The sequence below is a fragment of the Agelaius tricolor genome, unplaced genomic scaffold (genome assembly GCF_023055355.1).
Source record: "Agelaius tricolor isolate 1412-34295 unplaced genomic scaffold, bAgeTri1.0.p SCAF_13, whole genome shotgun sequence".
Classification (NCBI taxonomy): domain Eukaryota; kingdom Metazoa; phylum Chordata; class Aves; order Passeriformes; family Icteridae; genus Agelaius; species Agelaius tricolor.
Genome location: NW_027269273.1, coordinates 3574293 through 3598790, shown reverse-complemented (window position 1 = coordinate 3598790; position 24498 = coordinate 3574293). Strand labels below are relative to the sequence as shown.

The following is a 24498-nucleotide window of genomic DNA, read 5'->3' as shown; positions in this document are numbered from 1 at the left end:
CAGCTCTGCCTTTCCCAGCCCCTCCAATCCTTGTCCGGCATCGCCCTCTGCTGAACAGCCCCGCTCGGCTCCCGGCCACGCTGACCACTCTGCTGACCCTGGAAAAGCATGAGGATGGGCAGAACACGGCTAGGGAGCAAGGCCTGGGGTGGATTTCATCAGTGTTCACTGTTGGAAGGCGTAAATGGAAACTTGGGGCATTTTTGGGCGGGGGGGGGGGTTGGGTGGGCAGCAATGCTTCCCAGGCAGTGCCCGGCTCGCCCCACAGCTGCAGCACCTGCAGCAGGAGGCTGGGGAATCCCCTGGCCACGGTTTGACTTGCAAACTGCACACCGAGCCCTCAGGAAGAGGGTGAAAACAGAAGTGTCACCAGAGAGCCACTTTTCCCACAGCAGCAGCCTGCTGTTCCATGTCCTGGCCCCTCTGGCCTCTCCTCCGCTGGTGAATCGGGGTGTGCTGTCCCACAGGTACCACAGCCCACGTGCAAACTTAGCCCAGTTTGCCTCAAAGCATTCAGGAAATGACCCAGCTTTTCCTACAGCCATTGGATTTTTCCTCTGCTGTGAGGCAGAGGGAAGGTGCTCTGCCAGGGACAAGATACCAAACCATCCTTGCACAGCTGGGCTGACCCCGTGCTCAGGCCACAAAATCCAAGGAAATGGCCTCAAGTTGCACCAGGGAAGATTCAGATTAGATATTGGGAGAAATTTCTTCACTGAAAAGGTAGCCAGGCATTGGGACAGGCTGTCCAGGGAAGTAGTGGATGCTCCTGGATCCCTGGAGGTGTTAAAGGTCAGGTTAGACAGGGCTTGGAGCAGCCTGGTCTAGGACATGTCCCTGCCCCCGGTGAGATGTTGGAACAAAATTATCTTTAAGGTCCCTCCCAACACAACCTGGCCCATTCCAAGTTTCTGTTCTGCTTGTGCTTTGCTGCAGGTGGGAACCAGGATGGCAAATTCAACGTCGGCTTCAGGGATGGGGTGGTCAGGACGGTCGTGAGTCTGGACAGGGAGACTGTGGCATCCTACACACTGATCCTGGAGGCCATTGGTAAGGATTTCCCAGGGTTCCCACTGCCACACAGCCACAGGTGGTGGCCATGCACGTGTGGAGCTCCCTTGCAGGAGTGTCAGAGGGGCAGCGACCTCTGAGGTGCTCTCCAAACCAGAGCCTGTCCCTGGTGCTAACATAGCACATGTGAATTAATGTGTCCCACTTCCACCATGACTTTTGCTGAGGGTGTGTTCTCCTCTCAGGTTTGCCCAGCCCCAGGGCTCTCCCTTTCACCTGGGAAGGCAGGCCCCCTGTTCCTGAGAGGCTCCACACTGTCCAGGGCAGCCCTCTACCCAAAAATGCCAACTCCACAGCATCGTTCCCCTCCTGCCATGCCAGCCCTTGGCTCTGTGGCTGCTGATTAACCCTGAGCCACCTGGCACAGGCAGAGGGTCCCTGTGCCAAACTCAGCTTGGCTGTCATCCCCAGAGCTTTATAATGATGTGCCTGTTCACAGATGCCTTGGGTGTCCCTTTGGAGAGGAGAAGTAAGTGGCCTGGACAGAAATGTTGGGGGCACAGCATTGCAGGTGCCATTGCAGGGGCTGCAGCAGGGATGCCGCCCTGCCTGGGCACACAGGACAGGATCCCAAGGGGCCAAGGGTCTGCTGTGCCCCTCCCATGGGGATCACACTGCCTGTGTTTTCCCAGATCCCACAGGCTCCCAGATGGGTGGGTTTATTGCTCCCTGCAAATCAGGCATGTTGAAAAATCCAACCCCACTCCATGCTTCCCAGTGCCTCATTCTTCCTGGCAAATCCAAGAGCTGTGCTGCCATGTCCTTGTCTACTGAACATCAACCCATCCTGGTGCTCCTTGACTGTGAGCTGAGCTGCAGCTGTGGAGAATTCATCAGGCTGCCTCCACCTCCCAAATCCCTGGCTCCAGCAGTCCCTTCACTTGGTGTATGGAACTGCAAATCCTCTCTAATGATCAGTTGCATTTCTGGGCTCACTGGGCTCCATGGCAGAGCTTGGGGGTGGATTGGCTTTTCCTTTTTTCTTTCAGAATAGCATGGTGGTTTTGCAAAATAGAAAGGGGGGAAAAAACCCTAAAAACCCATGGTTCAGTGTGGGATTTGAAAAGCTGCGAAAAGATGAAATGTTTTAGTTTAGAAATCTCGATCCTGTTATTTCAGCAGCCATGGGCTGAGCACCTCCTGTGCAAAGAGGAGGTGGCTGAGCCTCTCTCCCTCCCTCCCCTTTGTGTCTCTGCAGACAACGGCCCCACAGGGAACCGGCGCACCGGCACCGCCACCGTGTACGTGACCGTGCTGGATGTCAATGACAACAGACCCATCTTCCTGCAGAGCAGCTATGAAGTCAGTGTCCCCGAGGACATCCCAGCTGCCAGCAGCATAGTGCAGGCACGTGGCTCTTCCCCTGGGACCCTGGGGTGGGAGCTGGGGGTCCCCCACTCGCTGTGCCCTGACCGCGCGCTGCTGGAAGCACAGCGCAGGGATTTTCCCTCCCTGTCTGTTCCCTGGAGCAGGGTGAGATGTGTTCTTGCTCATCCACTCCTCTGCCAGCCCAGGCTGGGAGTGCCAGGGAGAAGGCAGCAAAGAACAGGTGGAAATTAAGGAACTCACCCCATTTCTGCAGGGGGTGAGAGGAGAAGAGCCAAGCCCTGTGCTGGCAAGGCCTCTTTGGCTACATCCCTGCTTTCTCCCTCCTCCCAAGCAGAGATCTCCATGGGGAGGGAGCAGAGTGCCTGCAAAGAGATGCTCAGAGAGGGGGGGAAACCCTCAGAGAGGGAGAAAAGCATTTGGACTTTGCTTTCATGTTTGTGGCTCTTTGAGGGAGCGGTGGGCAGAGCTGAATGGCTCAGTGAGCACGGAATGAATGCGGGCATTCACACGGGCTTCCAGCATCCCTTCAAACCCGGGGCTCCTCTGGAGCAGGCACCAAAGGCTCTTTGCAGAGGGCCCTGGGAAGGCTCCCTCTGCCTTCAATACCTCTGCAGGCCCAGGCAAAGGGACAGCTTTGTCCTTGGCTGTGTGAGTCACCGGCAGAGAAGAAAGGAGCCTTTTGCCTCCTGCCACAAAAGGTTTGCTGGGAGCCCTGTGCCTGCTCCAGGCAGCCAGTCCCCAAGGGATCCTGTGGCTCCTCATCACCTGGTGGACCTGCTGCTCTGGGATCAGCACCAGTCTGCAGTCCCAGGATGGAGGTGTGGCCCTGCACTGGACTCCTAAAATTGAGCCAGTTTGGCAAATTGGAGGAAGGGAGGGAACTCGAGTCTGACTGGCAGCAAAGTGCCTGTTCTTAGAACCTGCTTCCCAAAAAGGGGGATGCCCTTGGAAGTCCATGGCAAAAGAGAGGAAGTAATTGGGGGAAGTTGTTTTTCCACAGAACAGCATGGAAGAGAAACAGAAATGAGCCATCAGCCAGCTTCAGTTTAATTCACATCTTCAGCATGAACCATTTGTACAGAAGGTCTCTCCCTTCAATGCGTCCCCACATCCCCAGGAGAGAGTTTGTGGATGTTTCCCCATCCCTTTCTCCCAAAACCAGGCAGAGCAGGGCCAGAGAGCAGGAATGGGAATGAATTGACCACAGCAACCCAGAGCCCACTCGGGATGGAGGGGGGTGACAGGGACCAGGCAGCACATGGGGGCAGAGCCTCCCTCCACCTGCTCCCGAGGATAACTCCACTGAGGATTGCTGTCTGTGGAGCAGGTTTGCCTCTCTTCAGGCAGCCAGGTTGCTCCCAGTCTCTTCCAGGCTGTTTGTTCAGGTGCAGCACAACTTGCACAATGTTTTCCAAAAGAAATGAAGCAGCAGGATTTTTGGTTTTGGACTGCCCGGTGGTAGCTGTGTGTGGGTGTAGTTTGGATGCCTCCACCTTCCCTGGCAGGAAGCAGTAACCTGGAAAGCATTTGGGAACCTGACATTGCAAAATCTCCTGTCACAGAGCCTGGAAATGAGCTGCTCAAAGGGTCTCTACTCAGGATACCAAGGGGTGCTTGAGAAAGGAGCCAAAAGCTTGGGAAGGACGAGCAGGGCAAGATCACATTTTGGTGGACTCCATGATGTCCCAGTCCTGGCTGCTGGAGAAGCTCCTGGGACAGGCCAGGGGACTCTGAGACACCATCTGGCTCCTCCTGAAGCTGCTGATGGAGCCCCTCAGGGAGCCCAGAGGCTTCCAGAGCCTCAGCTGGGGCTGGCTGGCATCCATGGGGTGCTGGGACAGCCACTCCTGGGGGCCCCAGAGGGACTGGCCCAGCGCCGGAGGGTGACAGAGGGTGACAAAGGTCAGGAGGGTGGCCAGCACCAGGAAGATGCAGATGAGCCCAACGATGATGGGCAGCCAGTCTGTCCCCTCAGGGGAGGTGGCACTGGGTGGCACTGGCTCCAGAAGCCCATGGAGAGGTGGGGTGGGAGAGGTCCCATTGCCAGAGCTCATCTTCCCTACAAGGTGACACAGAGCAGTGGCACAGGTGATTAGCACGTGGAAGCTGGACAGACAGCCAGCCTCTGGTGAAACTGATGGATTCTTGTCATGCCTTGATGTCCAGGATTCTCCCAGCCATGTTTTCAGTGGCACAGGGGGTGACAGGGGGTGTCCAACACCCCACAGAGGTGGGGTTAACACTTGCAAAGCACCACCCTGAACTGGGGTGCAAAACCACCTGGCAAAGAAATCTACCATTATTTATGGCCTCTAGGAGGACACTTTCAGGGAGCACACACACGTTGCATGAAGATTTTCTGGGATATAAATATCCATGTACTACAGAAAGCTCAAAATCCTCCCCCCGAGTTGCTGAGGTTTGGTTCTCCTCTGTTTCCCAGAAATGTGGGTTTGTTGTATTGGCTGTCACTTGGGGTTTTTGTGATTATTCTCCCAAAGAAATTGGTCACTTGGTTTAGCCTGATAAGTCCCCATCAAGCTGTGGTGTTGTGCTAGCACTGTCTTTATTACTTTGCAAGAGTGAAGAGTAACACCCTCACCCTACTCATGCCAAAAATCCTCATGCCAGGCATTTTGCTGACCTGCTTTCAGGCTCAGACATGTCACAGGTAATACAAACCAGCCTCCCAACGTGCTGGCAGGGACAGCTCTTGCCTAACACCTGGTGGAGACTGTCCTCTCCTTTCCCCAGCAGGTCAGATCCTCCCAAGAGCATTTTGCACCTTTTCTTTGCTCACATGCCCACCCCCAGCCCCAGACAGGCTGTGCCAGGCTGGCATCTCTCCAGAGGGAGATGAGGGCTGGGGAAATCCTGTTTGTGCAATGCCCTGTGTGCTGGAGGTAAAGCTTTATTATCATTTATTGTCCTTTCCTGTGGAGGTGTGGGAGAGCTGTCTGACTGCTCTGTGGCTGGGCAGCCTCCTGGTAAACTGGGATTTGGATTGAGCCAATTTAAAACCAAGATCTCAGGAGGGGAAAGGCAGGGCTGCAGGGGCTGCTCTGGCAGAGTGACACAGGTGTGTGCAAGGCAGCAGCCAAACACTCACCATAAAACACTCCAAAAAGTGGAGAGAAGCCATCAGTGGCATGGTTTTCATCACTCAGGGTGTATCAGCCTGCTCAGAGCTTGGGGGTCTTTGGGGAGATGGTGCTGTTTCCATGGGGCAGAGCCAGGTCTGTGCCTGGAGAATGGGAAATGCAAAATCCAATGGGTCAGGACCAGGTCTGTGCCTGGAGAATGGGAAATGCAAAATCCAATGGGTCAGGGCCAGGTCTGTGCCTGGAAGATGGGAAATGCAAAATCCAATGGGTCAGGACCAGGTCTGTGCCTGGAAGATGGGAAATGCAAAATCCAATGGGTCAGGGCCAGGTCTGTGCCTGGAAGATGGGAAATGCAAAATCCAATGGGTCAGGACCAGGTCTGTGCCTGGAAGATGGGAAATGCAAAATCCAATGGGTCAGGGCCAGGTCTGTGCCTGGAAGATGGGAAATGCAAAATCCAATGGGTCAGGGCCAGGTCTGTGCCTGGAGAATCGGAAATGCAAAATCCAATGGGTCAGGGCAAGGTCTGTGCCTGGAAAATGGGAAATGTAAAATCCAATGGGTCATTGTTTGAGAGGGTGAATCCCTGTGTGCATTGCAGACAGTTCCAGGATGGAGCTCTGCTCACCTCCTCCACACTGATGTCTTCACCTCTCTTCACCCCAAATGCATTTTTTTAATCCATAAGCAGCTCTGTTCCTTCCCCTCAGCTTTGGGAACAGAGCAGCAATCCCAGGACCCCCTGCTCCAGGGACAGGCTCCTCTGTGCTGCCCAGGCAGGGCTGCAGAGTGTCCCACACCACGGGCAGCCTGAAGCAAGGTTTCCAGGGCTACCTTAAAGCTGGCATTTACCAGCTGCAGGTGGTGACCTTGCATTGTTCCTTGAGAGCCAGCCAGGAGGCGTGGGCCATTCCTTCAGGCTCTTTCATTTCTTCAGGCTGGTTTTGCTCCCTTGCTCGTGGCTGCAGAGTTTGTCTTTTAAATTCACTTGACAGTGTTGCATAGAAACCCATCAGGAGGGATCACACTGGTGTTTTCCCAGGCTTTTTCTGGGAAAAACCAGAAAAAAAGCCATGCCCTGGTTCTCCTCACACCCAGCTCAGTTGGCAGAGCTTTCATGGCATTGCCCATTCCCAGCATCACTGTCCCACCCAGGCTCCATATTCTTCACCCTGTTGGGTTAAAAGAGATTTTCCTGTCCTGGAAATCCTCCCCAGAGGTTCATCCCTGCCTGATCAGCTCCAAATGTGACACATCCCTGTGAGCACTCAGGCTCCAGCACTGGCCACGAGGCAGATGAGGATCAGAGGGGAAAAAAGAGAAAAGACAAAAAGCCAGATAAAGATAAAAGTTAAAATGCCCCCAAGAAAGGTGGAAAAGTAGGAAAAAAGAATGATTCTCATGCCTGAGCAGCACAGAGGGTTCTTCTGCCCAGCACCAGGCACTGCTCCCTGGCCTGGCCCAGCTGCCTGGTTTGGCAGTTTTTCCATCTGCTCTCCCTCCCTTTCCTCAAACTCCTGCAAAGAAAAGCCTGCTTTCAGGCACAGCTCCCATGAAAAGCAGCTCTCATTCCCTTCCCCAGCTTGCTTAGCAACACTTTTCCTGGAGCTCCCCAACTTTTCCCAGTGCACTAAATCTTTCCACGGAGGTGGAAAAGGAGGAGGTGATGCTGGGCATGACCAACCTGACCCTCCTGGTTCTGTTCCCAGGGCTGTGAGTGATGCTGCTCCCCATCAGCCCCGCTGGTAAACGGCACAGCTGCCTCCACAGGACCTTTCCCCTCTCCCATCACTGAGGCTGGGAAGGGAGGAAAGATGCCTGACCCCATTCCTACCCCAAACTTTCCATCCCCACCCATTTTCAGCTCTTTCCCCAGAAGGAGGGATGCCTCACCCCATGCTCACCCCAAACTTTCCATCCCCACTCATTTTCACCATTTTCCCCAGGAGGAGGGATGCCTGACCCCATGCCCATCCCAAATTTTGCATCCCCACCCATTTCCAGCTCTTCCCCCAGAAGGAGGGATCCCTGACCCCATTTACATCCCAAATTTTGCATCCCCACCCATTTTCACCACTTTCCCTAGAAGGAGGGATCCCTGACCCCATGCTCACCCCAAACTTTCCATCCCCACCCATTTTCACCATTTTCCCCAGAAGGATGGATACCTCACCCCATTTCCACCCCAAATTTTGCATCCCCACCCATTTCCAGTGTTTTCCCCAGGAGGAGGGATGCCTGACCTTATTCTCACCCCAAACTTTCCATCCCCACCCATTTTCAGCTCTTTGGCCAGAAGAAGGGATGCCTGACCCCATTCCCACCCCAAACTTTGCATCCCCACCCATTTTCAGCTCTTTCCCCAGGAGGAGGGATGCCTCACCCCATGCTCACCCCAAACTTTCCATCCCCACCCATTTTCACCATTTTCCCCAGGAGGAGGGATGCCTGACCCCATTTCCACCCCAAACTTTGCATCCCCACCCATTTTCACCATTTTCCCCAGGAGGAGGGATGCCTAACTCCATTCCCATCCCAAACTTTGCATCCCCACCCATTTTCAGCGCTTTTTCAGGGCAGCATCTCTGCAGCCAGGGGTCTGTCTCAGCCCTGGGGGTGACCCAAGGAGCTGGCAATGCCTTTGCCGAGGGGGTTTGGGCTCCCTACCTCTCAGCAGCTCTGCCTCCCGCGCTCCGGTGCTTTGCCGCCTCTCCCACCGCGCTCCGCCGGCTGCCAGCCCCCTCCTCCCTTTGGGGAGGGTGGGACAGAGGTGGCAGCCGGGTGGGGACAGCCGGAGCCAGCAAAGCCACGGGCCCTGAGCCCCTTCCCGGCGCTGCAGTGCCCCGGAGCTGTGTCCCGCTGGGGCCGAGCCCCCTGGATGCGTTTCCTCGGGATTTGTCCCTGTAGGATGAGTGAATGGTGCAGTCGGTGGCTGAGCCCCCGTGGTGGGAGGGCTGGCACCTGCTGTTCACATGCCTGTTCCCCATTTTCCCAGAAAATCAACTTTTTTCCCATTTTTTATTGCCCCTGCTCATCCTTTTCTGACCCCTTTCCCCCCAGGGCTGTGACAGGCTGGCTGTGCCTGCAGCCTGCTCTGCAGCAGAGGGATAAAAGAGGCTGGAGCTCAGCTTGGCTGCACCAGGTGCTTTCCACCTGCAGCACAAAGAGCTTTTCTCCCACTGCTTGCCCTGCAGTGCCACTGCTTTTCCAAGCTTGGGACAGTTTGTTAAAGTACCACCTTTCCTTTGGGACCTCAGCAGGTCAAACCAGCAGCAGCCAAGCTTTCCTCAGGCTGCAGGCTGGCAGGAGCACGCCTTGATTTAATGAAAACTCCTGATTTTAATAAAAAACAAATGCCTGGGCTGACCCATGTCCCCTAGTTTATGTAGCAGAGCTTCAGGCTCGGGGTGAGCTGGGAAGAGGATGGCCCAAGGGCTGTTTGCAAGGTGCAGGTGGCTCATCCTGAAATGCACTCTCCTGGGCACAGTGGGGCAGGGAATGGCACAAAAAGCTGAAAAGTTTTGCCTCCCATCGCTTTGTTTTCCCTGCTCTGGCTACATGATAGCTTTTCCCTGTGCCATGCCAAGGCAGCTGCTCTGCCTGGGCATCGCTTGCCTGCTGTTGTGGGGCCCATCCCATCCCATCCCATCCCATCCCATCCCATCCCATCCCATGGGACAGGAGACAGCCCAGCTCTGCCTCAGGGAGCCCAGCAGGTGAAAGAGCTGCTTTGGGAGGGAGAACTCCCCCCTGTGAAAGGAAGTTCTTGGTGGAATATGGAATAATCCGCAAGGTATCCGCAAGGTATAAACTGGTCTGGGACAGAGGGAAAGAGCACGTGTGTGAAAAACGCCAATCATTTGTTTTTAAAAGTTTAAAAGTTTAATAGTAATAAAATGGTTTTTAAAATAGTAATATAATTAAAGTAATAATAATTTGGACAAATTGAATTAGGACAATATGAGACAATAAATACAGAGATACAGACAGTCCAGGTACCTTTTCTGGGCAAAATAAGCCCCAAAAAGGACCCACGTTAACAGAGGATTAACCCTTAAAAGCAACAGCCTGTTGCATATTCATACACCTCATCCATGATGCATAAATTCCATTCAAACCCAGGATTCTGTCTGGGCAGTGTCAGCTTCTTCCTCTGAATCCTGACAGTGCCTTCGAGGCAGGAAGAAGTTCGTTTCTTCTGATAAGAGGGCAATAAATTCTTTCTCTCTGAAAGATTCAGGTGTCCTGTGGCTGCTATCTCAGTGCAAGTCCTTTCTTTACAAAAAAAATATCCTACATAGCACAGTTTCTATTTTAACATTTTTATAACCTAAAACTATATTTAACACAGTACTTAAGAGAATGAATACAGCATCACTTTCTAACACAACCCATATAATATTCATTTGAATATTTGCGAAAAGCCAATCATAAAATACACATTTTTCACAATGTGTGAGCAAAGGGATGAGAAATCCAGATAGAGGTCAGTATTTTCCAAGTTTTCTGCTGATACAGGAGGGCTTGGTGGAAGGGAACAAGAGCAATTCAAGGTACCTCAAAACAACATTTCAGAGGAGCATCTCTGACTCCTGCAAGCTGTGTGGGGCTGGGGGTGAAAGCCCTCGCTGTTCCCACTGCATGTGCACCCTTTGCAGCAACCTTTCCTCTTCCCTGCATAAATCTGGATGCAAACCTTCCTGGGAAAAAGAAACTGCTGGGTAGTATTGTGAGATGAGGCAGAAGATGCCTGGCAGAGGGAAGCAGGGAGATAATAAAGGCTCAGGCATTCCCTGCATCCTGCCCCTGGTGATTTGTGGGCAGGCACCCTACAGTCGAGCTGTGGGTGCTCTGTGGGGAGTGGGTTTTGCCAAGAAAAGATGCAAAGAGTCGATGCCAGCTGGACTGGGAGCCCTGGCCCTGCTGGTCACTGCCAGGTCCCGCTTCCCAGCTGCTGGCTGCTGGCTGGGGTTTGGGGAGAGCACTGCAGTCTTATTCGGTGACACCAGAGGGGAGCCGTGCCTTGGTTTTCCCGGGGCGGATGGCAGACCTGCTCCCTGCCGTGCCCCAGAGCCTGGGGCTGCTCCACCCTGCTCAGGGGCTCACAGGGATGCTCTGGGCTGGTTGCATTCACGTTGCCTTTGGCAGTTTTTCCATGTGCTGCTGCTTGGGTGATTCACCAGGATGCCATGGGCTGTGCGCCCACCAGGGACAGGAGCAGCTCCCCCTGCCCAGCTCAAATCATCCCAGTAAAGCTCCATCCCTGCCACTGGGACAAGCATTGGAATGCAGGGTAGGATTGATGGAGGCACCTCCTCCCAGAGCTGTGGGATTTGTGAGGTGGTCCTGAGGCTCCAATGCAGCAGCCAAGGGCTCCTGAGCCCACTGTTCCTGCTGCCCAATGACAAGGGCCGTGTAACTTAACTTTGCTTTGTATTTGGTAAGCTCCCCAGCTCAGGTGGAGGAGAAGGATGTCCAGCTTTGGCAAGGTAGGAGGACTCATCCCAGTCTGGAATTCTCTGCCCTTGACTTCTGCTCCTCTGCTTTTCTCCTGAAGGTGAAAGCCACGGATGCGGACGAAGGCATTAACGGGAGAGTGTGGTACAGGATTGTCAAGGGTGAGTCCAGGTGCCCCTTCCTGCATCAGGGAGTTTGTCCAAGGCTCTACCCAGCCTCAGGAGGCTGAGCTCACCATCCTTTTGCACTTTGGAGCCCACAGAACCATTCCTCCCAGCCCTAAGCAAAATTGAGCTTTAGGGCTCATTGCTGGGGAATGATTTGTCATGGATGGACAACTAGATAGAATCCTAAAATCACAGAATGGTTTGGGGGGGAAGGGACCTTAAAGTTCACCTCATTCCAACCCCCTGCCATGGGCAGGGACACCTTCCACTACTACCCCGGTGTGCTTCATGGCATTGGAGACTTCCAGGGATGGAGCAGCCACAACTCCTCTGGGCAGCCTCTGCCAGGGCCTCCCCACCCTCACAGGGAAGGATATCATTCCAATATCCCATCTATCCCTGCCCTCTTTCAGTCTGAAGCCATTCCCACTGGTCCTGTCACTCCAGGCCCTTGTCCCAGGTCCCTCTCCAGTTCTCTTGGAGCCCCTTTAGGCACTGGAAGGGGCTCTAAGGTCTCCCCAGAGCCTTCTCTCTTCTCCAGCCTGGATCCAGAGCAGAGCTGCTCCAGCCCTCAGAGCATCATTGTGGCCTCCTGTGGGCTCACTCCAACACATCCACATTTTTCTTATTTGATGCCATTCTGTAGCTCCTCCTGGCCTGACCCAGGGCCAAACGCTGATGCAGCTGAATCTGATGTAGCCAGAAGTTGAAGTTTTGCTCAATAATCTCCCTCCAAAAGAGCCCCCCAGGGAGGGCTCAGTGCATCACCAGGATGGGTGTGGAGGCGGTGGGCAACATCCCTCTTGTTTTTTCCCCATTTCCAGGAAACGAGCACAACCACTTCCGCATCAACCCCAGCACGGGGCTGGTGATGCGAGGGGTGCGGCACCTGGACAGGGAGCAGAACTCCTCCCACGTGCTGGAGGTGGAGGCCTACAACACGGAGCAGGGACCCATGAGGAGCTCCGTGCGGGTGAGGAGCTTGCACAGCCGATTGCGCAAAACGCTCGCACGCTTGGTCCTTCCCAGCAGCTGGACAGGAAATTGGAAAGATCTGGCGTGGGAAGTCTCTGGGGGCTGCTCATGGCTAGAGAAGAGCTTGTTGGTGGGGGGTGGTTTGATTTTTCTTTTTTCCTGTGGTGTTTCGGTGCTGCTGAGGGGTGCACCAGTCACTCGGAGGGAGCCCTGCTCGCTCGGTGAGATGCAGCTCTGCTGTTGGGAAGAAAAGCTGAGCCTCAGCATGCTGAAAACTCTGTGTCCTGGCCAGGCACTATTTAAATTATCCAGGAGCCAGTGGTGACAGTCTTCAGCTGCAGCACAGCTGCTTCCCACGGCTCCCACAAACCCAGCCCTCCATCTATTCTTAGACCCACTGCTGGGGTGGGCTCTGGCTGAGTGTGAAGTGCCCCCAGCACCAGCAGCAAGCAGAAAACCAGAAGGAAATGTGTTCCCTGGGGAAACAGCACTGAACTTGGAGCAAAAATTTCCCAGCGAGTCTCTCTGTTGCAAGGTCTCCAGGGGTCTGATCAGGGGATCCCAGAGGATGGAGAAATTGATGTACCCAGTGTGCCTCCTCCCTAGCAGGGAAAGGCTGACTCACTCTGACCCACAAGATCTAAAGGTTTAAGTCAGATTTAAACATCACAGGTTTAAATCTGTGATGTTAAACCCTTTGTGTTCATTCTCCAACCCGTGGTGTTTGTAGAAGAGGTGTCTTGGTTTGGAAAGGCAGGAGTCTGCTAAGGAAGGCAGGAGCCTCCCCTGAAATGGAGAATGTGAACCCTCCCCACCCCTCCCAATTGCTATGAATTTTAAATTAAGGGGCTCTCAGGCAAAAATATGGGAACAGGAAATAACAGTTCTTTAATAGGGAAAGGGGAAAAAAAAAAAGGATAAAATAAACAATGCAGTACACTAGAACAACACTGACAGAGTCAGAACCCAGCCTGACACCCTGTGGGTCAGGGTGTTGGTGGCAGTCCCATTGGAAATGTGGCTGCAGCCCTCCTGCAGTGCCAGGGGTGGTTCTGTTGGAGCAAGGGGGGTCCTGTAGAGAAGGATGTATTTGTTCCTCTGAAGATCCAGTGGAAGAAGAGGCAGCTGCTGTTCCTCTGGGGAATCCCGTGGAGAAAGCCGTGCTGGTGTCTCAAAACCTCTGGATTATATCTGGGTAGCAATGCTTGGCTCCTCCCTCTGGGTGGAGCATCTCACAATGGGATGTTACAGTTCTTATCAGCCATGCAGGGACATTCAATAGCTGTTATCAGCAGATGTCCCCTCCCAGGGAGGTGTGAATGTGGTCACTCAAAGAGAGAGATAAGGCAAACTGCCCACTTGACAAAAGATAATCTGCCATACAGATGGGAATAGAAAACATCTTGCATTGCAATTTTCAACAAGAGGTTATCACAGGATCATGGAATGGGTTGAGTTGGAAGGGACCTTCAATCCCCCTTAGTTCCAACCCCTCTACCATTGCCAGGGACACCTCCACTAGCCCAGGTTGCTCCGAGCCCTGTCCAGCCTGGCTTTGAACACTGAAATGTTTCTCGATGAGCACCACCAAGGGTTGGTTCTCCAATCTCACCCAGTTCATGTGTGGTTTCTCCGTGGCTTCCCAGGTGATTGTGTATGTGGAGGACGTCAACGATGAGGTGCCGGTGTTCACCCAGCGCCAGTACAACCGCCTGGGGCTGCGGGAGACGGCGGGCATCGGCACCTCGGTGGCAGTGGTCCGGGCCACCGACCGAGACACAGGTGGGAAGGGCGGGTGGGAAACACCCAGTGTGGGGAGGGCAGTGAGATCAGCCACCACACAGATCCTTATGGCCCCTCTGCCCGCAGAGCTGGCTTTGCCCCTGAGCAAGGCAGCACAGGCTGGATAGCTCAGCCCCTCCTGGGGACAGAGTGTCTGAATCCTGTTTTTTGCAGAGTGTGGGAATCTACAAAATCAGAGGGTTTTGGGAAAGCTGCAAAAGGCAGGCCTCAGAGACAGCAGAACTGTGATTGGAGCTAAGCAGCAGCCATGAGATTGGTCAGCAGAAAAATTATTTAAACTGTAGAAAAGCAAGGACAAATAGAACAATGATCTGTGTATTAATGCTTGTCTAGAATAACTCCCTAAGGTGCAGAAAAATTTATCTAGCAAGATATTAGGAAGGCTAAAGCTTAATAATGGAGCTCTGTGCATTGTGTTTTAAGGCTTACAAGTAGGTATTCAAAATAAGCAAGCATTGTTTTAACCAAAGGTACTTGTGCTTACGGTGATTGGATAGAACTACTGTCAATGTGCTTTTGCTTTGTGTGATTGGTCAAGAAACTTATAAAGTAAGTTGTAACATTGAGTTCTTGGTCTGCTGCCTGGGATGTGAGCTGGTGGCATCTTCCCATTGTCATAACCATGGAATGAGAGTGATGCTGGAAAATCAAACAGCTCAAGGCACGTTCCACAGCAGCCCCGTCCCATTTGTGATTTGTACACAGACCCCTGCTGGCGACAAGTGCCCGAATACCCAGGCTGCTCGTAGCCGTGGCTACCTTAGCAAGCTTAGTGGATTTCAGCTCTTTAGTGATTATCAGCTCTTAGGATTCCTGCTCTTTACTTGCTTGCTAAGGTGCCTGGTGGGCTAGAGGAAGAAGCAGATAAGAGAGGAGAAGGAGAAATCATCCTGGCAGTTCCACAGCGATGGTTTTATCGAGGGATCTGTGAAGCGTTCCAGCGATGGCTCTTCTTCTGCCAAATGGGCTAAAACAGCCCCTTTTTATAGGGTACAGAGGGATCCAAACTTGTCCAATAGTAGGGGTTAGGGAAAGTGACCTATGGGGTTACAGAGATAAGCTAGGGTCCCAGAGGCAGAAGATAGGAACTTATTTTGCTATCTCATCATGACTCAGCAATTCCTACCGTTAAGTCTCAGCCCTCCACGGAGCCCTAGCCAATTCCATAGAGTCTGCTACAGATCCTGGCTTGGCTGGGCTGAAATCCCGTGGGATGGGCTCTGCTGCAGGGAGGTGGTATCAGTGGTGTTGCCTCCTCGAGATGCTTGGTGCAGCCAGCACCTCCAGATCCTGCTCCCTCCCCAGGGAACGGGGGCCTGGTGAGCTACAGAATCGTGTCGGGCGCGGAAGGGAAGTTCGAGATCGACGAGAGCACGGGGCTCATCACCACCATAGAGTACCTGGACTACGAGACCAAAACCAGCTACCTGATGAACGTCTCTGCCACGGACCAAGCACCCCCCCACAACCAGGGCTTCTGCAGCGTGTACGTCAGCCTGCTGAACGAGCTGGACGAGGCCGTGCAGTTCTCCAACAGCAGCTACGAGGCCGTGATCATGGAGAACATCCCCCTGGGCTCCGAGGTGCTCCGCGTCCAGGCGCGCTCCATCGACAACCTCAACCAGATCACCTACAAGTTCGACCCCAACACCAACCCCCAGGCACTCTCCCTCTTCAAAATCAATGGGATCACGGTAAGCAGCCACAGCACGGTCCCTCCTGGTTTTTTTGAGCAATGTGAGCTTTGGTTTTGGTGGCCAGCACAGCTGCTGCTCATGCTTGGCAGGGAGTGATCACGGTCAAAGGCCAGGTGGACCGAGAGAAAGGGGATTTCTACACCTTGACAGTGGTGGCTGATGATGGAGGACCGAAGATTGACTCCACAGTGGTGAGTAGCTTCTCCCAGCTTCCCCATCTCGCTCTCCCAGGACAGCCTGTCCTAGCTGAGTTTTCTGCTCCAGCTACTCCAGCTTCCAGGAACCGTGTTTTGGGGGGAAACCTGCTAAAACAGTTTTGAAGGAGGTAAATTTAGGGCCCTTGAAATACTCCATGGTGGTTTGTGTTTCAGAGGGTTATATTTAGCAGTTTCACAGGCAGCCAAGCAGGGGGTGATTTGCATTTCTCTACTGCGTTCTGGACCAGCCCATGGGTGCTGATGGCTCTGCTCTCCACACAGCACCGTGCTCTTGTCTGAACCTCTCCCAGGGTGAGGGGCAGATATGCCAACCTCAGCTAGGAAAAAACAAAGGGATGCCCCAACACTGTAGCCTCCAAATCGCTGCAGAGGGGTACCCATGACCCCTGGCACTGCTGTGGTAGGATGCAGGGTTAACCCACACTTCCTCATCCCTCGCTAACTCCTCATTGTTTGTGTTCTCTGTTTCTCCCTCTGCTTTCCTCCAACAGAAGGTAAGCCTGCTGGAGACCAGAATCCCTCCCAGGGTGCACACTGAGCTCAAGGAGGGACTGGGATGGATGTCCCACCAGCACCAGCCTCCCTGCCACCCCCAGGATGTGAGGCAGCCCCGTGAGCCCCTCTGCTGCTGCCGAGCAGGATCCCTGATCCGGCTCCTGATCCGGCACTTGGGACAGCAGCTGCCGGATCTGCCTCAGTGGCTGAATGAGCTCTCCCTGCTCCTGGCTCTGTGTTTTGAATCCAGCAGCAACAATAAGTGAATCACCCCAGGGCTCACAGCTCTCTCCCCAGCTTCCTCCCGGGATGTTGTCGCATTCAGCCTGGCCGCACCTGGGAGCTTGGGGCACCCATAAATAAATCCCCGGGAACAGAGAGGCTCTTCCTCTCTCATCTCTGTGTTGCCCTGCAGCACTTGGATTGCAAACTCAATGAGAGCATTTCCTCTGCCTAACTGTGGCCAAGGTAGTCAGGTCCCCTTCGAGCATCTTGTGCTCATGTGCCTTTTTCCAGGAGGGAGCTCAGGTCTCCTCCACACCCAGCTTGCCCTGGTTGAGTTAAACACACTCAGCTCTGCCTTCTTTGTGCTCGTTGAGCTTTAGAGCAAATCCTGCCTGACCCTGCTGCTGTGAGCATGGATGAAATCACTGCTAGTGAAAAGTTTAGCAGGAAAGAGTCACCCTGCAGCAGCTCGAGCTGCTCTGTGCCTGGCTATTTGGAGGATAAAAACCAGAAGGTGGGCAAGGGTCTGGCTCCTGTCCATGCCCTGAACCCCGTGCCCCCTCACAGGTGACCATCACAGTCCTGGATGAGAATGACAACAGCCCCCAGTTCGACATCACCTCTGACTCGTCTGTCAGCGTGGCCGAGGACAGCGCCGTGGGCAAGAGGGTGGCCCTGGTGCTGGCCCGAGATCCAGATGCAGGCAGCAATGGCCAGGTAGGGAGGGACACATTTGGATGATGCTTTTAGACACGTGGTGTGATTCCTGGGGTTCTCCTGTGCAGGGCCAGGAGATGGACTCAATGATCCCTTCCGACTTTGCTCTGAAGCTGTGTGTCGTGTTTCACTGACACAGAAATCCCCCTGCCAGCATCCTCCCAACCCCTTCCCTCTGCATCCCTGTGAGAGCAAACTCTGGTCATTAATGCCAGGTTTTGGGGGCGTTGTGCAGTGAGTGCCAAGAGTCCTCGGGCAAGGCAGCAGGAGAGGTAAAGCATTGTCCTTGGGCTGTCTGGGGCAAAGAGCTCTGTGGGACAAGTGTCACAAGCAGCCCTGCAATCTGAAAACCAGCTGTGGCCTCTCCCACTGTGGGGGCCAGCAGCAAAGTCCTTGGCAGGCTGAGCAGGAAGCTCTCTGACATTTGGTATTTTCATTACCCTGCAGACGAGCATTAATGAGGTCCTATCACCCTTAATAACAGAAATTGCTGGCAGCATGGGAGGTGCCAGGGGGGTTGGCCCTGTTTGCTTTGGGGTGGCTGCAATAACCCAGCACACCTGTGACTCCCAGTACATTGGACCTTTTCAAAAGTTGGGGGGATGCTGGATTTATTTTTGTAGGGTCTCCTTCCCCTTCCTCCTCCTCAGCATCACCCTGCCTGCCCTGGTTTTGTTTCCCTGTGATGGTTCCAGGTGACTTTCTCTCTGACATCGGGGAATATCGGCCGTGCTTTCGAGATCCGTACCACCAACGGCACCTACGGCGAGGTGTTCGTGGCACGGCCGCTGGACCGGGAGCTGCTGGATCACTACACCCTACGGGTCAGCACCAAACCACCCCCTCACCCCATGGTTTGAGCACTGAGGCTGTTTTGCTTGGAGCTGTGAGCTTCAAAATAGCACTTTTCCCCTCGGAAATCCACCCCTGACTGCAGATCCAAGCGTCAGATGGCGGTGTTCCCCCCCGGAGGAAGGAGCACATTCTGCGGGTGAACATCCTGGATGTCAATGACAACCCCCCTGTCATCGACAGCCCCTTCGGCTACAACGTCAGCGTGAGCGAGGTGAGCACCCAGCTCCTCCCCTTCCATCCTCCCAGGGGCAGCTCTGACCACAAGGCAGGTGGGGACAGTGCAGTGTCCCTTGCAAGCATCACCTTGGGTCATTTAAGGCTTGGTGACCCCGTGCAAACCTCATCTTTGTCCATTTGATGGTTGGCATCCCCTTGCTAACATCACCTTGGGTTATTTAAGGGTTTTGCCATGAAAAACTCATCTTTGGTCACTTGATGGTTGGTATCCCCTTGCAAACCTCACCTTGGGCCATTTAAGCATTAGTGACCTCATGCAAACCTCATCTGTGGTGATTTGATGGTTGGTGTCCCCTTGCAAAGCTCACCTGGAGTCATTTAAGGGTTGCTGACCCCATGCAAACCTCGTCTTTGGCCATTTGATGGTTGGTGTCCCCTTGCAAACCTCACCTTGGGTCATTTAAGACTTGGTGACCCCGTGCAAACCTCATCTTTGGTCATTTGATGGTTGGCATCCCTTTGCAAACCTCACCTTGGGTTGTTTAGGGACCAGTGACCCCTTGCCATCCTCACTGTGGGTGATGTAAGGCTTGGTGACCCCTTGAAAGCTCTCACTGGTGATGTACTCCTCGTTTTGGGCTAGGAAAAAGCTCTATGAGCAACTTCAGCCCCTGAGGCTGCAGGGACCAGCCGGAAGGAGAAGTGGCTACACGCCCATGGAAATGCCACCAAAGTGACACAAGAGACGGTGCTGTGCAGAATAAGAATGGCTTTCAGGAAGCAACTTAGCAAGGGCCAGATAATTAAGCAATAAAACACAATCAGGCATGAGAAAAGACAACTTATTTCCTGACAGTTTAATTCCTGCACTGAGGCAGGGGGGAAATCTCAATTTGGTGATGAAAAATGAAATATGAATAATAGCCAGTGCCACTTAGCTGTGAGGAACTGCTGCTCCTGATTTATAGCTTAGCATTAAGGATATTGCCCTGTTAAGGTTTTCTTATCTGTTTAATACATGTCCAGAGCAGGTTGAAGAACAGAATTTCTGTTTTGATTTTCCCCATAATGGGACTATCCAAAAATAATTAGCTGAGCTCTGGGTCCATTACACAGCCTTCACCTCTGCTCACACTGGGGGTTTTATGCTCTTCCAGGCTCTGCCAGACTAGATAAGACCCAATGTGCAGCTTTCTGCTGAGCTGCTGGGTGTTGGGGCAATGAGTCTGGAGCCTCAAACACATGAGTGCCCTCTCCATATTAGAATTACATTATTATTTAATATTGGTATTTACCAATATAGCAGACAGGACACGCTTTGGCTTGCTGCTGTACCAAATAGGGGCACTGTGGTGTTTCACCCCAGAGACACTTTTGGCTGCTGGGTGTGTGGTGTTTCACCCCACAGACACTTTTGGCTGCTGGGTGTGTGGTGTTTCACCCCACAGACACTTTTGGCTGGCTGGGTGCTGCAGCTGAGCACGTGGAGACAAGTCCAGGCCTGCAGGAGCTCTGGTGGTGCTGGGATGGAGCTTCCCCCCATAACAGGGGCTGCTCCTCAGGTTTCCCTCTGTGGAGAAGCTTTAAGGCGATGGTGAAGGAAAGGAGTCGGTTCTGATGGAGGGTTTGGATCCAGAGCTTTATTCTGGCCCACAAGCCTCTGAATCCAGAGCAGAAGCAATCCAGAACTGCCGGAGCACATGGTTGCTCACCCTTTTACCCTGGGGACAGGGGCAGGGAAGGGGTAGGGAGCCACCAACCAGGTACAGGAGGGGAGGTCTCAAGGGACAAGGGACACTTGGATGGCCCAATGCCCCCCAGGGGTAGAGGGCATCCTGTGAATCTGCCAATCACTCGATGCCTTCTGGAATGCCAGGACTGACAGGCAGTGCTGGGCAGGGGTCAGGGTGGGGAAAGGAGGGATGACTGACACACCTGGGAGGGAATCTTCAGGAGAAGAACTTGGGGTTCTGGGGTAAACCATCACACCACAACAAATGAGGCCAGTGGGATTTAAGTCTCCTATCTCCGCAGAACGTGGGCGGCGGCACGGCAGTAGCCCAGGTCCGCGCCACCGACCGCGACATCGGCCTCAACAGCGTCCTCTCCTACTACATCACCCGCGGCAACGAGGACCTGACCTTCCGCATGGACCGCGTCACCGGCGAGATCGCCACGCGGCCCTCGCCGCCCGACCGCGAGCGCCAGAGCTTCTACAGCCTCGTGGTCACCGTGGAGGATGAGGGCACCCCCTCCCTGTCGGTGAGACACCAACACGGGGGCAGGATGGGCTGGGCAGCGCTGGGGGAGCCAGCTTGGCATCGAGTGTGGGGTGTGAAAAGGCACAGGGTGTGGTGTTTTGGGGACTGGAGTGAGCTTGGCACTGTGTGGGGTGTGAAAGGGGAGAAAAGGCACAGGATGTGGTGTTTTGGGGACTGGAGAAAGCTTGGCATTGAGTGTGGGTTATGAAAGGGGAAAAAAGGCCCAGGGTGTGATGTTTGGGGGACTGGGGCGAGCTTGGCATTGAGTGTGGGGTTTGAAAGAGGAGAAAAGGCACAGGGTGTGATGTTTCGGGGACTGGAGTGAGCTTGGCACTGTGTGGGGTGTGAAAGGGGAGAAAAGCACAGGGTGTGATGTTTGGGTGCTGGAGTGAGCTTGGCACTGTGTGGGGTGTGAAAGGGGAGAAAAGGCACAGGATGTGATATTTCGGGGACTGGAGTGAGCTTGGCACTCAGTTTGGGGTGTGAAAGGGGAGAAAAGGCACAGGATGTGGTGTTTTGGGGACTGGAGTGAGTTTGGCATCGAGTGTAGCACATGAAAGGGGAGAAAAGGCACAGGGTTTGGTGTTTTGGGTACTGGAGCGAGCTTGGCATTGAGTGTGGGGTGTGAAAGGGGAGAAAAGCACAGGGTGTGGTGTTTTGGTGACTCGGGGTCCAAACCTGCGGTGCACAGAGTTGGTTTGGTCTCCTTTGATGCTTGGTTGTGCAAACTTCCCTCACAGTTCAGCAGGCCTCATCCCCCACCTCCAAATGCAAAAAATATGAGTATCCCTATGGGGAGGTGTGCTGGCTGCTGCTGCCCTGCTCACATGGTGCTGGGTCTGGAAGGGCTCCAGGCATTGCCCTCCCATCTCTGCACTGGGAGTGGCTGGAGCAGCAGCTCAGCCTCAGCTCCCTTCACCACTGATGGGCATGTCTGCTGAGGCCTTGTGAATGAGAAGAGCTCTGGTGGTTTTGAGGGCCTGGAGTGCCAGGACAAGGGGGAATGGCTTCAAACTGAGAGGGGGTTGATATGAGACCCCACCCGTCATCCCATGGTCTGGGGAAGTGACTGTCTTGCTTGGGTCCTTGTTTGTGCCTCTGAGGATGGCTCAAAAAGTCAAAAGAGCAAACACCATGTGGGCCATTTTCCAGCTCTGAATCCCTTCTAACCCCAGGTCTCTGTAGAGAGGTGAGTGAGTGCCCAGGGGCACAAATGGTGAGATGAGCTGACACCTCGTGTGACACTCTGCCGTCCTTCCTCTCCCCCACCTCCACCTGCTATCTCTCACCATCTCTCTGCTCTGCCTACAGAGTCTGCCTGCAAAGCCCTGCTCTACATTTTGATGAATCAGGTGGAAGCCAGCAGTGCAAGCTGTGGCTGTGATTCTCACCTCAGGCTTTGCACTGTCAGCTCCTCCCTCCCACTTGGTTCACACTCCAGCTTCTGCACCACCATCTTTTCCATTAGTTGCACTGTCACTGAGGCTTAAACCCAGCTATGTCACTTCCCCAGAGTGAGAGAGGGCTGTGCTGTGGCTGCAGCAGACGATGCCACCAGCTCCTCCTTGTCCCTGTCAGCGTGGATGTGGGACACTGATCCTGGTGTGCTGAGCTGGCAAATCCCATTGCCATGGCAATGGCTGCTTCCCTTCCCTGTGCCAGCAGGGACAAGTGGCACAGCTCATCACCCCCTGCTGCCCAGGCAGTGTCCCAGCAGCCCTGCCTGTCCCCACAGGCTCTGCTGTGTGCCCACCATGTCACGAGCACACGTTCTGCCAGCAGCAACAATCCAAAGCCAGGCACACAAAGTGCCCAGTGACCCAATTCCTGAGTGGGGAGAGGAGCTTTGGCCCCTCTCAGAGCTCAGGGACACTCAGCTCTTGTCAAAGGCGTGTTGCTGGGTGCCTGCTGGCCTCATGCCTGCCTGAGGAAATGATGTCTGTCAGGGCCTTGCTGCCTGCCAGAAATTGGGGCTTTCACAAGGAGCTCCAGGCTGGTGCAACAATGCACAAAAGGGGGTGATTGTCTGTAATTTGTACATCCATCCATCCAAGGTTTGGCCTTGTCTGCCTGGGAGAGGCAGAGGAGACAGAGCTGGGACAGGACTGGGAAATCCTCACTGGGAAGTGGTGATCTGGGATGCCCAGGACAGCAAGGGAGCAGGGAAAACTGGCCAAGAGGAATCTCTCAGGAGCTGGAAATGTGGGAACAAAAGGATAAAATGCTGCTGATAAAACAATAATATTTTCATTTTAAAAAAGCATTGCAGGAGGAAAAAAACCTTCACAAGCTGGTGAGCTGGAGCTGGAAGGTGTGTGGGAATTGCAGGAGCCACCTGGGCACTGTCTGACCCTGGGGCAAGCCAGCAGCTGCTCCTCCCCAAGGGCTGGCCCTGCTCCAGAGTGATTGGGAGCTTCCTGCAGGAAAATCTCTGCCCAAGGAAGGTGCAGCACCCCTGAGCACTGGGACAGGATCCTGTGGCACCCACAGCCCCAGGCACTGCAAGGCAGGGTGGATCCTCACTGCCCAGATGTTGTCTTGCAGCTGGGTCACCTTCACCATGAGCATCTGTGTCATCTTCTCCATGGAATTGGGGTCTGAGGTGGGGACCCAGCACCTCTGTGCCAGGACTCTTGCTCCAGAATGCATGGAAGCCTGGGAAGCTGTTTCTTCTCTCTCCCAGAAGCTTTAGTTTTCCTTCTGGAGGGAAAACTGATGCCACTCAGTGCCCCACCATGCCCCACCAGAGCCTCTGGCAGAGCTTAGCTCAGCCTGCAGCACCAGATATCCCAACAAATGGGGTTCCTGCCACACAGAGCCAAACCTGTTTCCAACAAAGCTTGGTTCTGTCATCAGGCAGTGCATTCCTCAGGAGCACAGCCACTTGGAGAGGCTTTCAAAGCCGTTAGGACCTGCAGGCAGGCAAAACCCCGGCATGCCTTTCCAGCTGGAGCTGCTGAGGCAGGGAGAAGGAAGTGCTGGAGGCACCAAGCAGCTGCTGGATTCCCCTGCAAAGCCAGGAAGGGGCTGAGCTGTGGGTGGCAATAAAGCCCCAAGCTCAGGAAGTTCCATCTGTGGTACACTGGGGTGTGGGTGCTGGCTTCTCCTTCATCCCTGAACCATCCTGTGGGTTCTCCTTCATCCCTGAACCCCCCTGTGGGTTCTCCTTCATCCCTGAACCACCCTGTGGGTTCTCCTTCATCCCTGAACCACCCTGTGGGTTCTCCCTCATCCCTGAACCACTTAGTGAGTGCTGGCTTCTCCCTCATCCCTGAACCACCTTGAGTGTGCTGGCTTCTCCTCCATTCCTTATCCACTCTGTGGGTGCTGGCTTCTCCTTCATCCCTGAAACACCTTGTGGGTTCTCTTTCATCCCTAAACCACCTTGTGGGTTCTCTTTCATCCCTGAACCACCCTGTGGCTTCTCCTTCATCCCTGAACCACTTTGTGGGTTCTCCTTCATCCCTGAACCACCCTGTGGCTTCTCCTTCATCCCTGAACCACTTTGTGGGTTCTGGCTTCTCCTTCATCCCTGAACCACTTTGTGGGTGCTCCTGCTGAAGCCAGTGCTGAATTAATCAAATCCTGCAGCTCCCCAGCCCATTCCAGAGGCAAACACTGTTTCTTCCAGCCCCATAGTGTGGAAATTTGTGTGGTGCCAGGGATGCTCAGCCTGGCCACACTGCCTGGTGCAGCTGTTGCTCAGGTCTGACTCTGTTTTGCTATGATTAATGTTTATGTTTGTCTCGTGGCCGTTTTTTTACCCACCTTACAACGAAAAGAAAAACAAGAGGGAAAAAAAAAAACAAACAAAAACAAACACACTCTGAGTAACAGTGTCTGCCACAAGGTTTGATATCATCACCAGGCCTGAGTCACGCTGGAGAGCCGTAGTTTCTTTTGGATAAGCAGTGCCAGATGTTGTTGTTCAGATGCTGCTGCGCTCA

At 53.9% G+C, this 24498-nt stretch overlaps 2 protein-coding genes across 7 annotated transcripts in view; one reads left to right on the top strand and one right to left on the bottom strand.

The window, feature by feature from the left end:
- The window catches only part of CDH23 (cadherin related 23), a 230530-nt gene that overhangs the window by 172437 nt on the left and 33595 nt on the right, over nucleotides 1-24498 (top strand). For 2 of the 3 annotated variants that reach the window (XM_071438455.1, XM_071438454.1), the window contains exons 1-2: nucleotides 18202-18324; nucleotides 20325-20552. In XM_071438455.1, the coding sequence (XP_071294556.1) occupies nucleotides 20439-20552 (114 nt within the window). In that variant the 5' untranslated portion in view covers nucleotides 18202-18324; nucleotides 20325-20438. Of the gene's footprint in view, nucleotides 1-936; nucleotides 1051-2269; nucleotides 2419-11061; nucleotides 11123-11952; nucleotides 12102-13749; nucleotides 13886-15211; nucleotides 15601-15692; nucleotides 15795-16312; nucleotides 16316-17108; nucleotides 17259-17953; nucleotides 18083-18195; nucleotides 18325-20324; nucleotides 20553-24498 lie in introns of those variants that run through there. The other variant, XM_071438456.1, reaches the window with a different exon arrangement.
- Nucleotides 3425-8699, bottom strand: CUNH10orf105 (chromosome unknown C10orf105 homolog). 4 transcript variants are annotated; one of them, XM_071438459.1, is made up of 3 exons: nucleotides 8172-8699; nucleotides 6910-7021; nucleotides 3425-4459 (listed from the first exon to the last, which is right to left on the bottom strand). In XM_071438459.1, exons 2-3 carry the CDS (start codon nucleotides 6992-6994, stop codon nucleotides 4059-4061), a joined length of 486 nt encoding a protein of 161 aa, XP_071294560.1. In that variant the 5' UTR covers nucleotides 6995-7021; nucleotides 8172-8699; the 3' UTR covers nucleotides 3425-4058. The 4 variants fall into 4 exon arrangements, with proteins under 4 accessions (XP_071294560.1, XP_071294562.1, XP_071294559.1 ...); XM_071438461.1 differs by lacking the exon at nucleotides 6910-7021 and adding an exon at nucleotides 5510-6785; XM_071438458.1 differs by lacking the exon at nucleotides 6910-7021 and having other exon boundaries at nucleotides 3425-4680; nucleotides 8172-8698.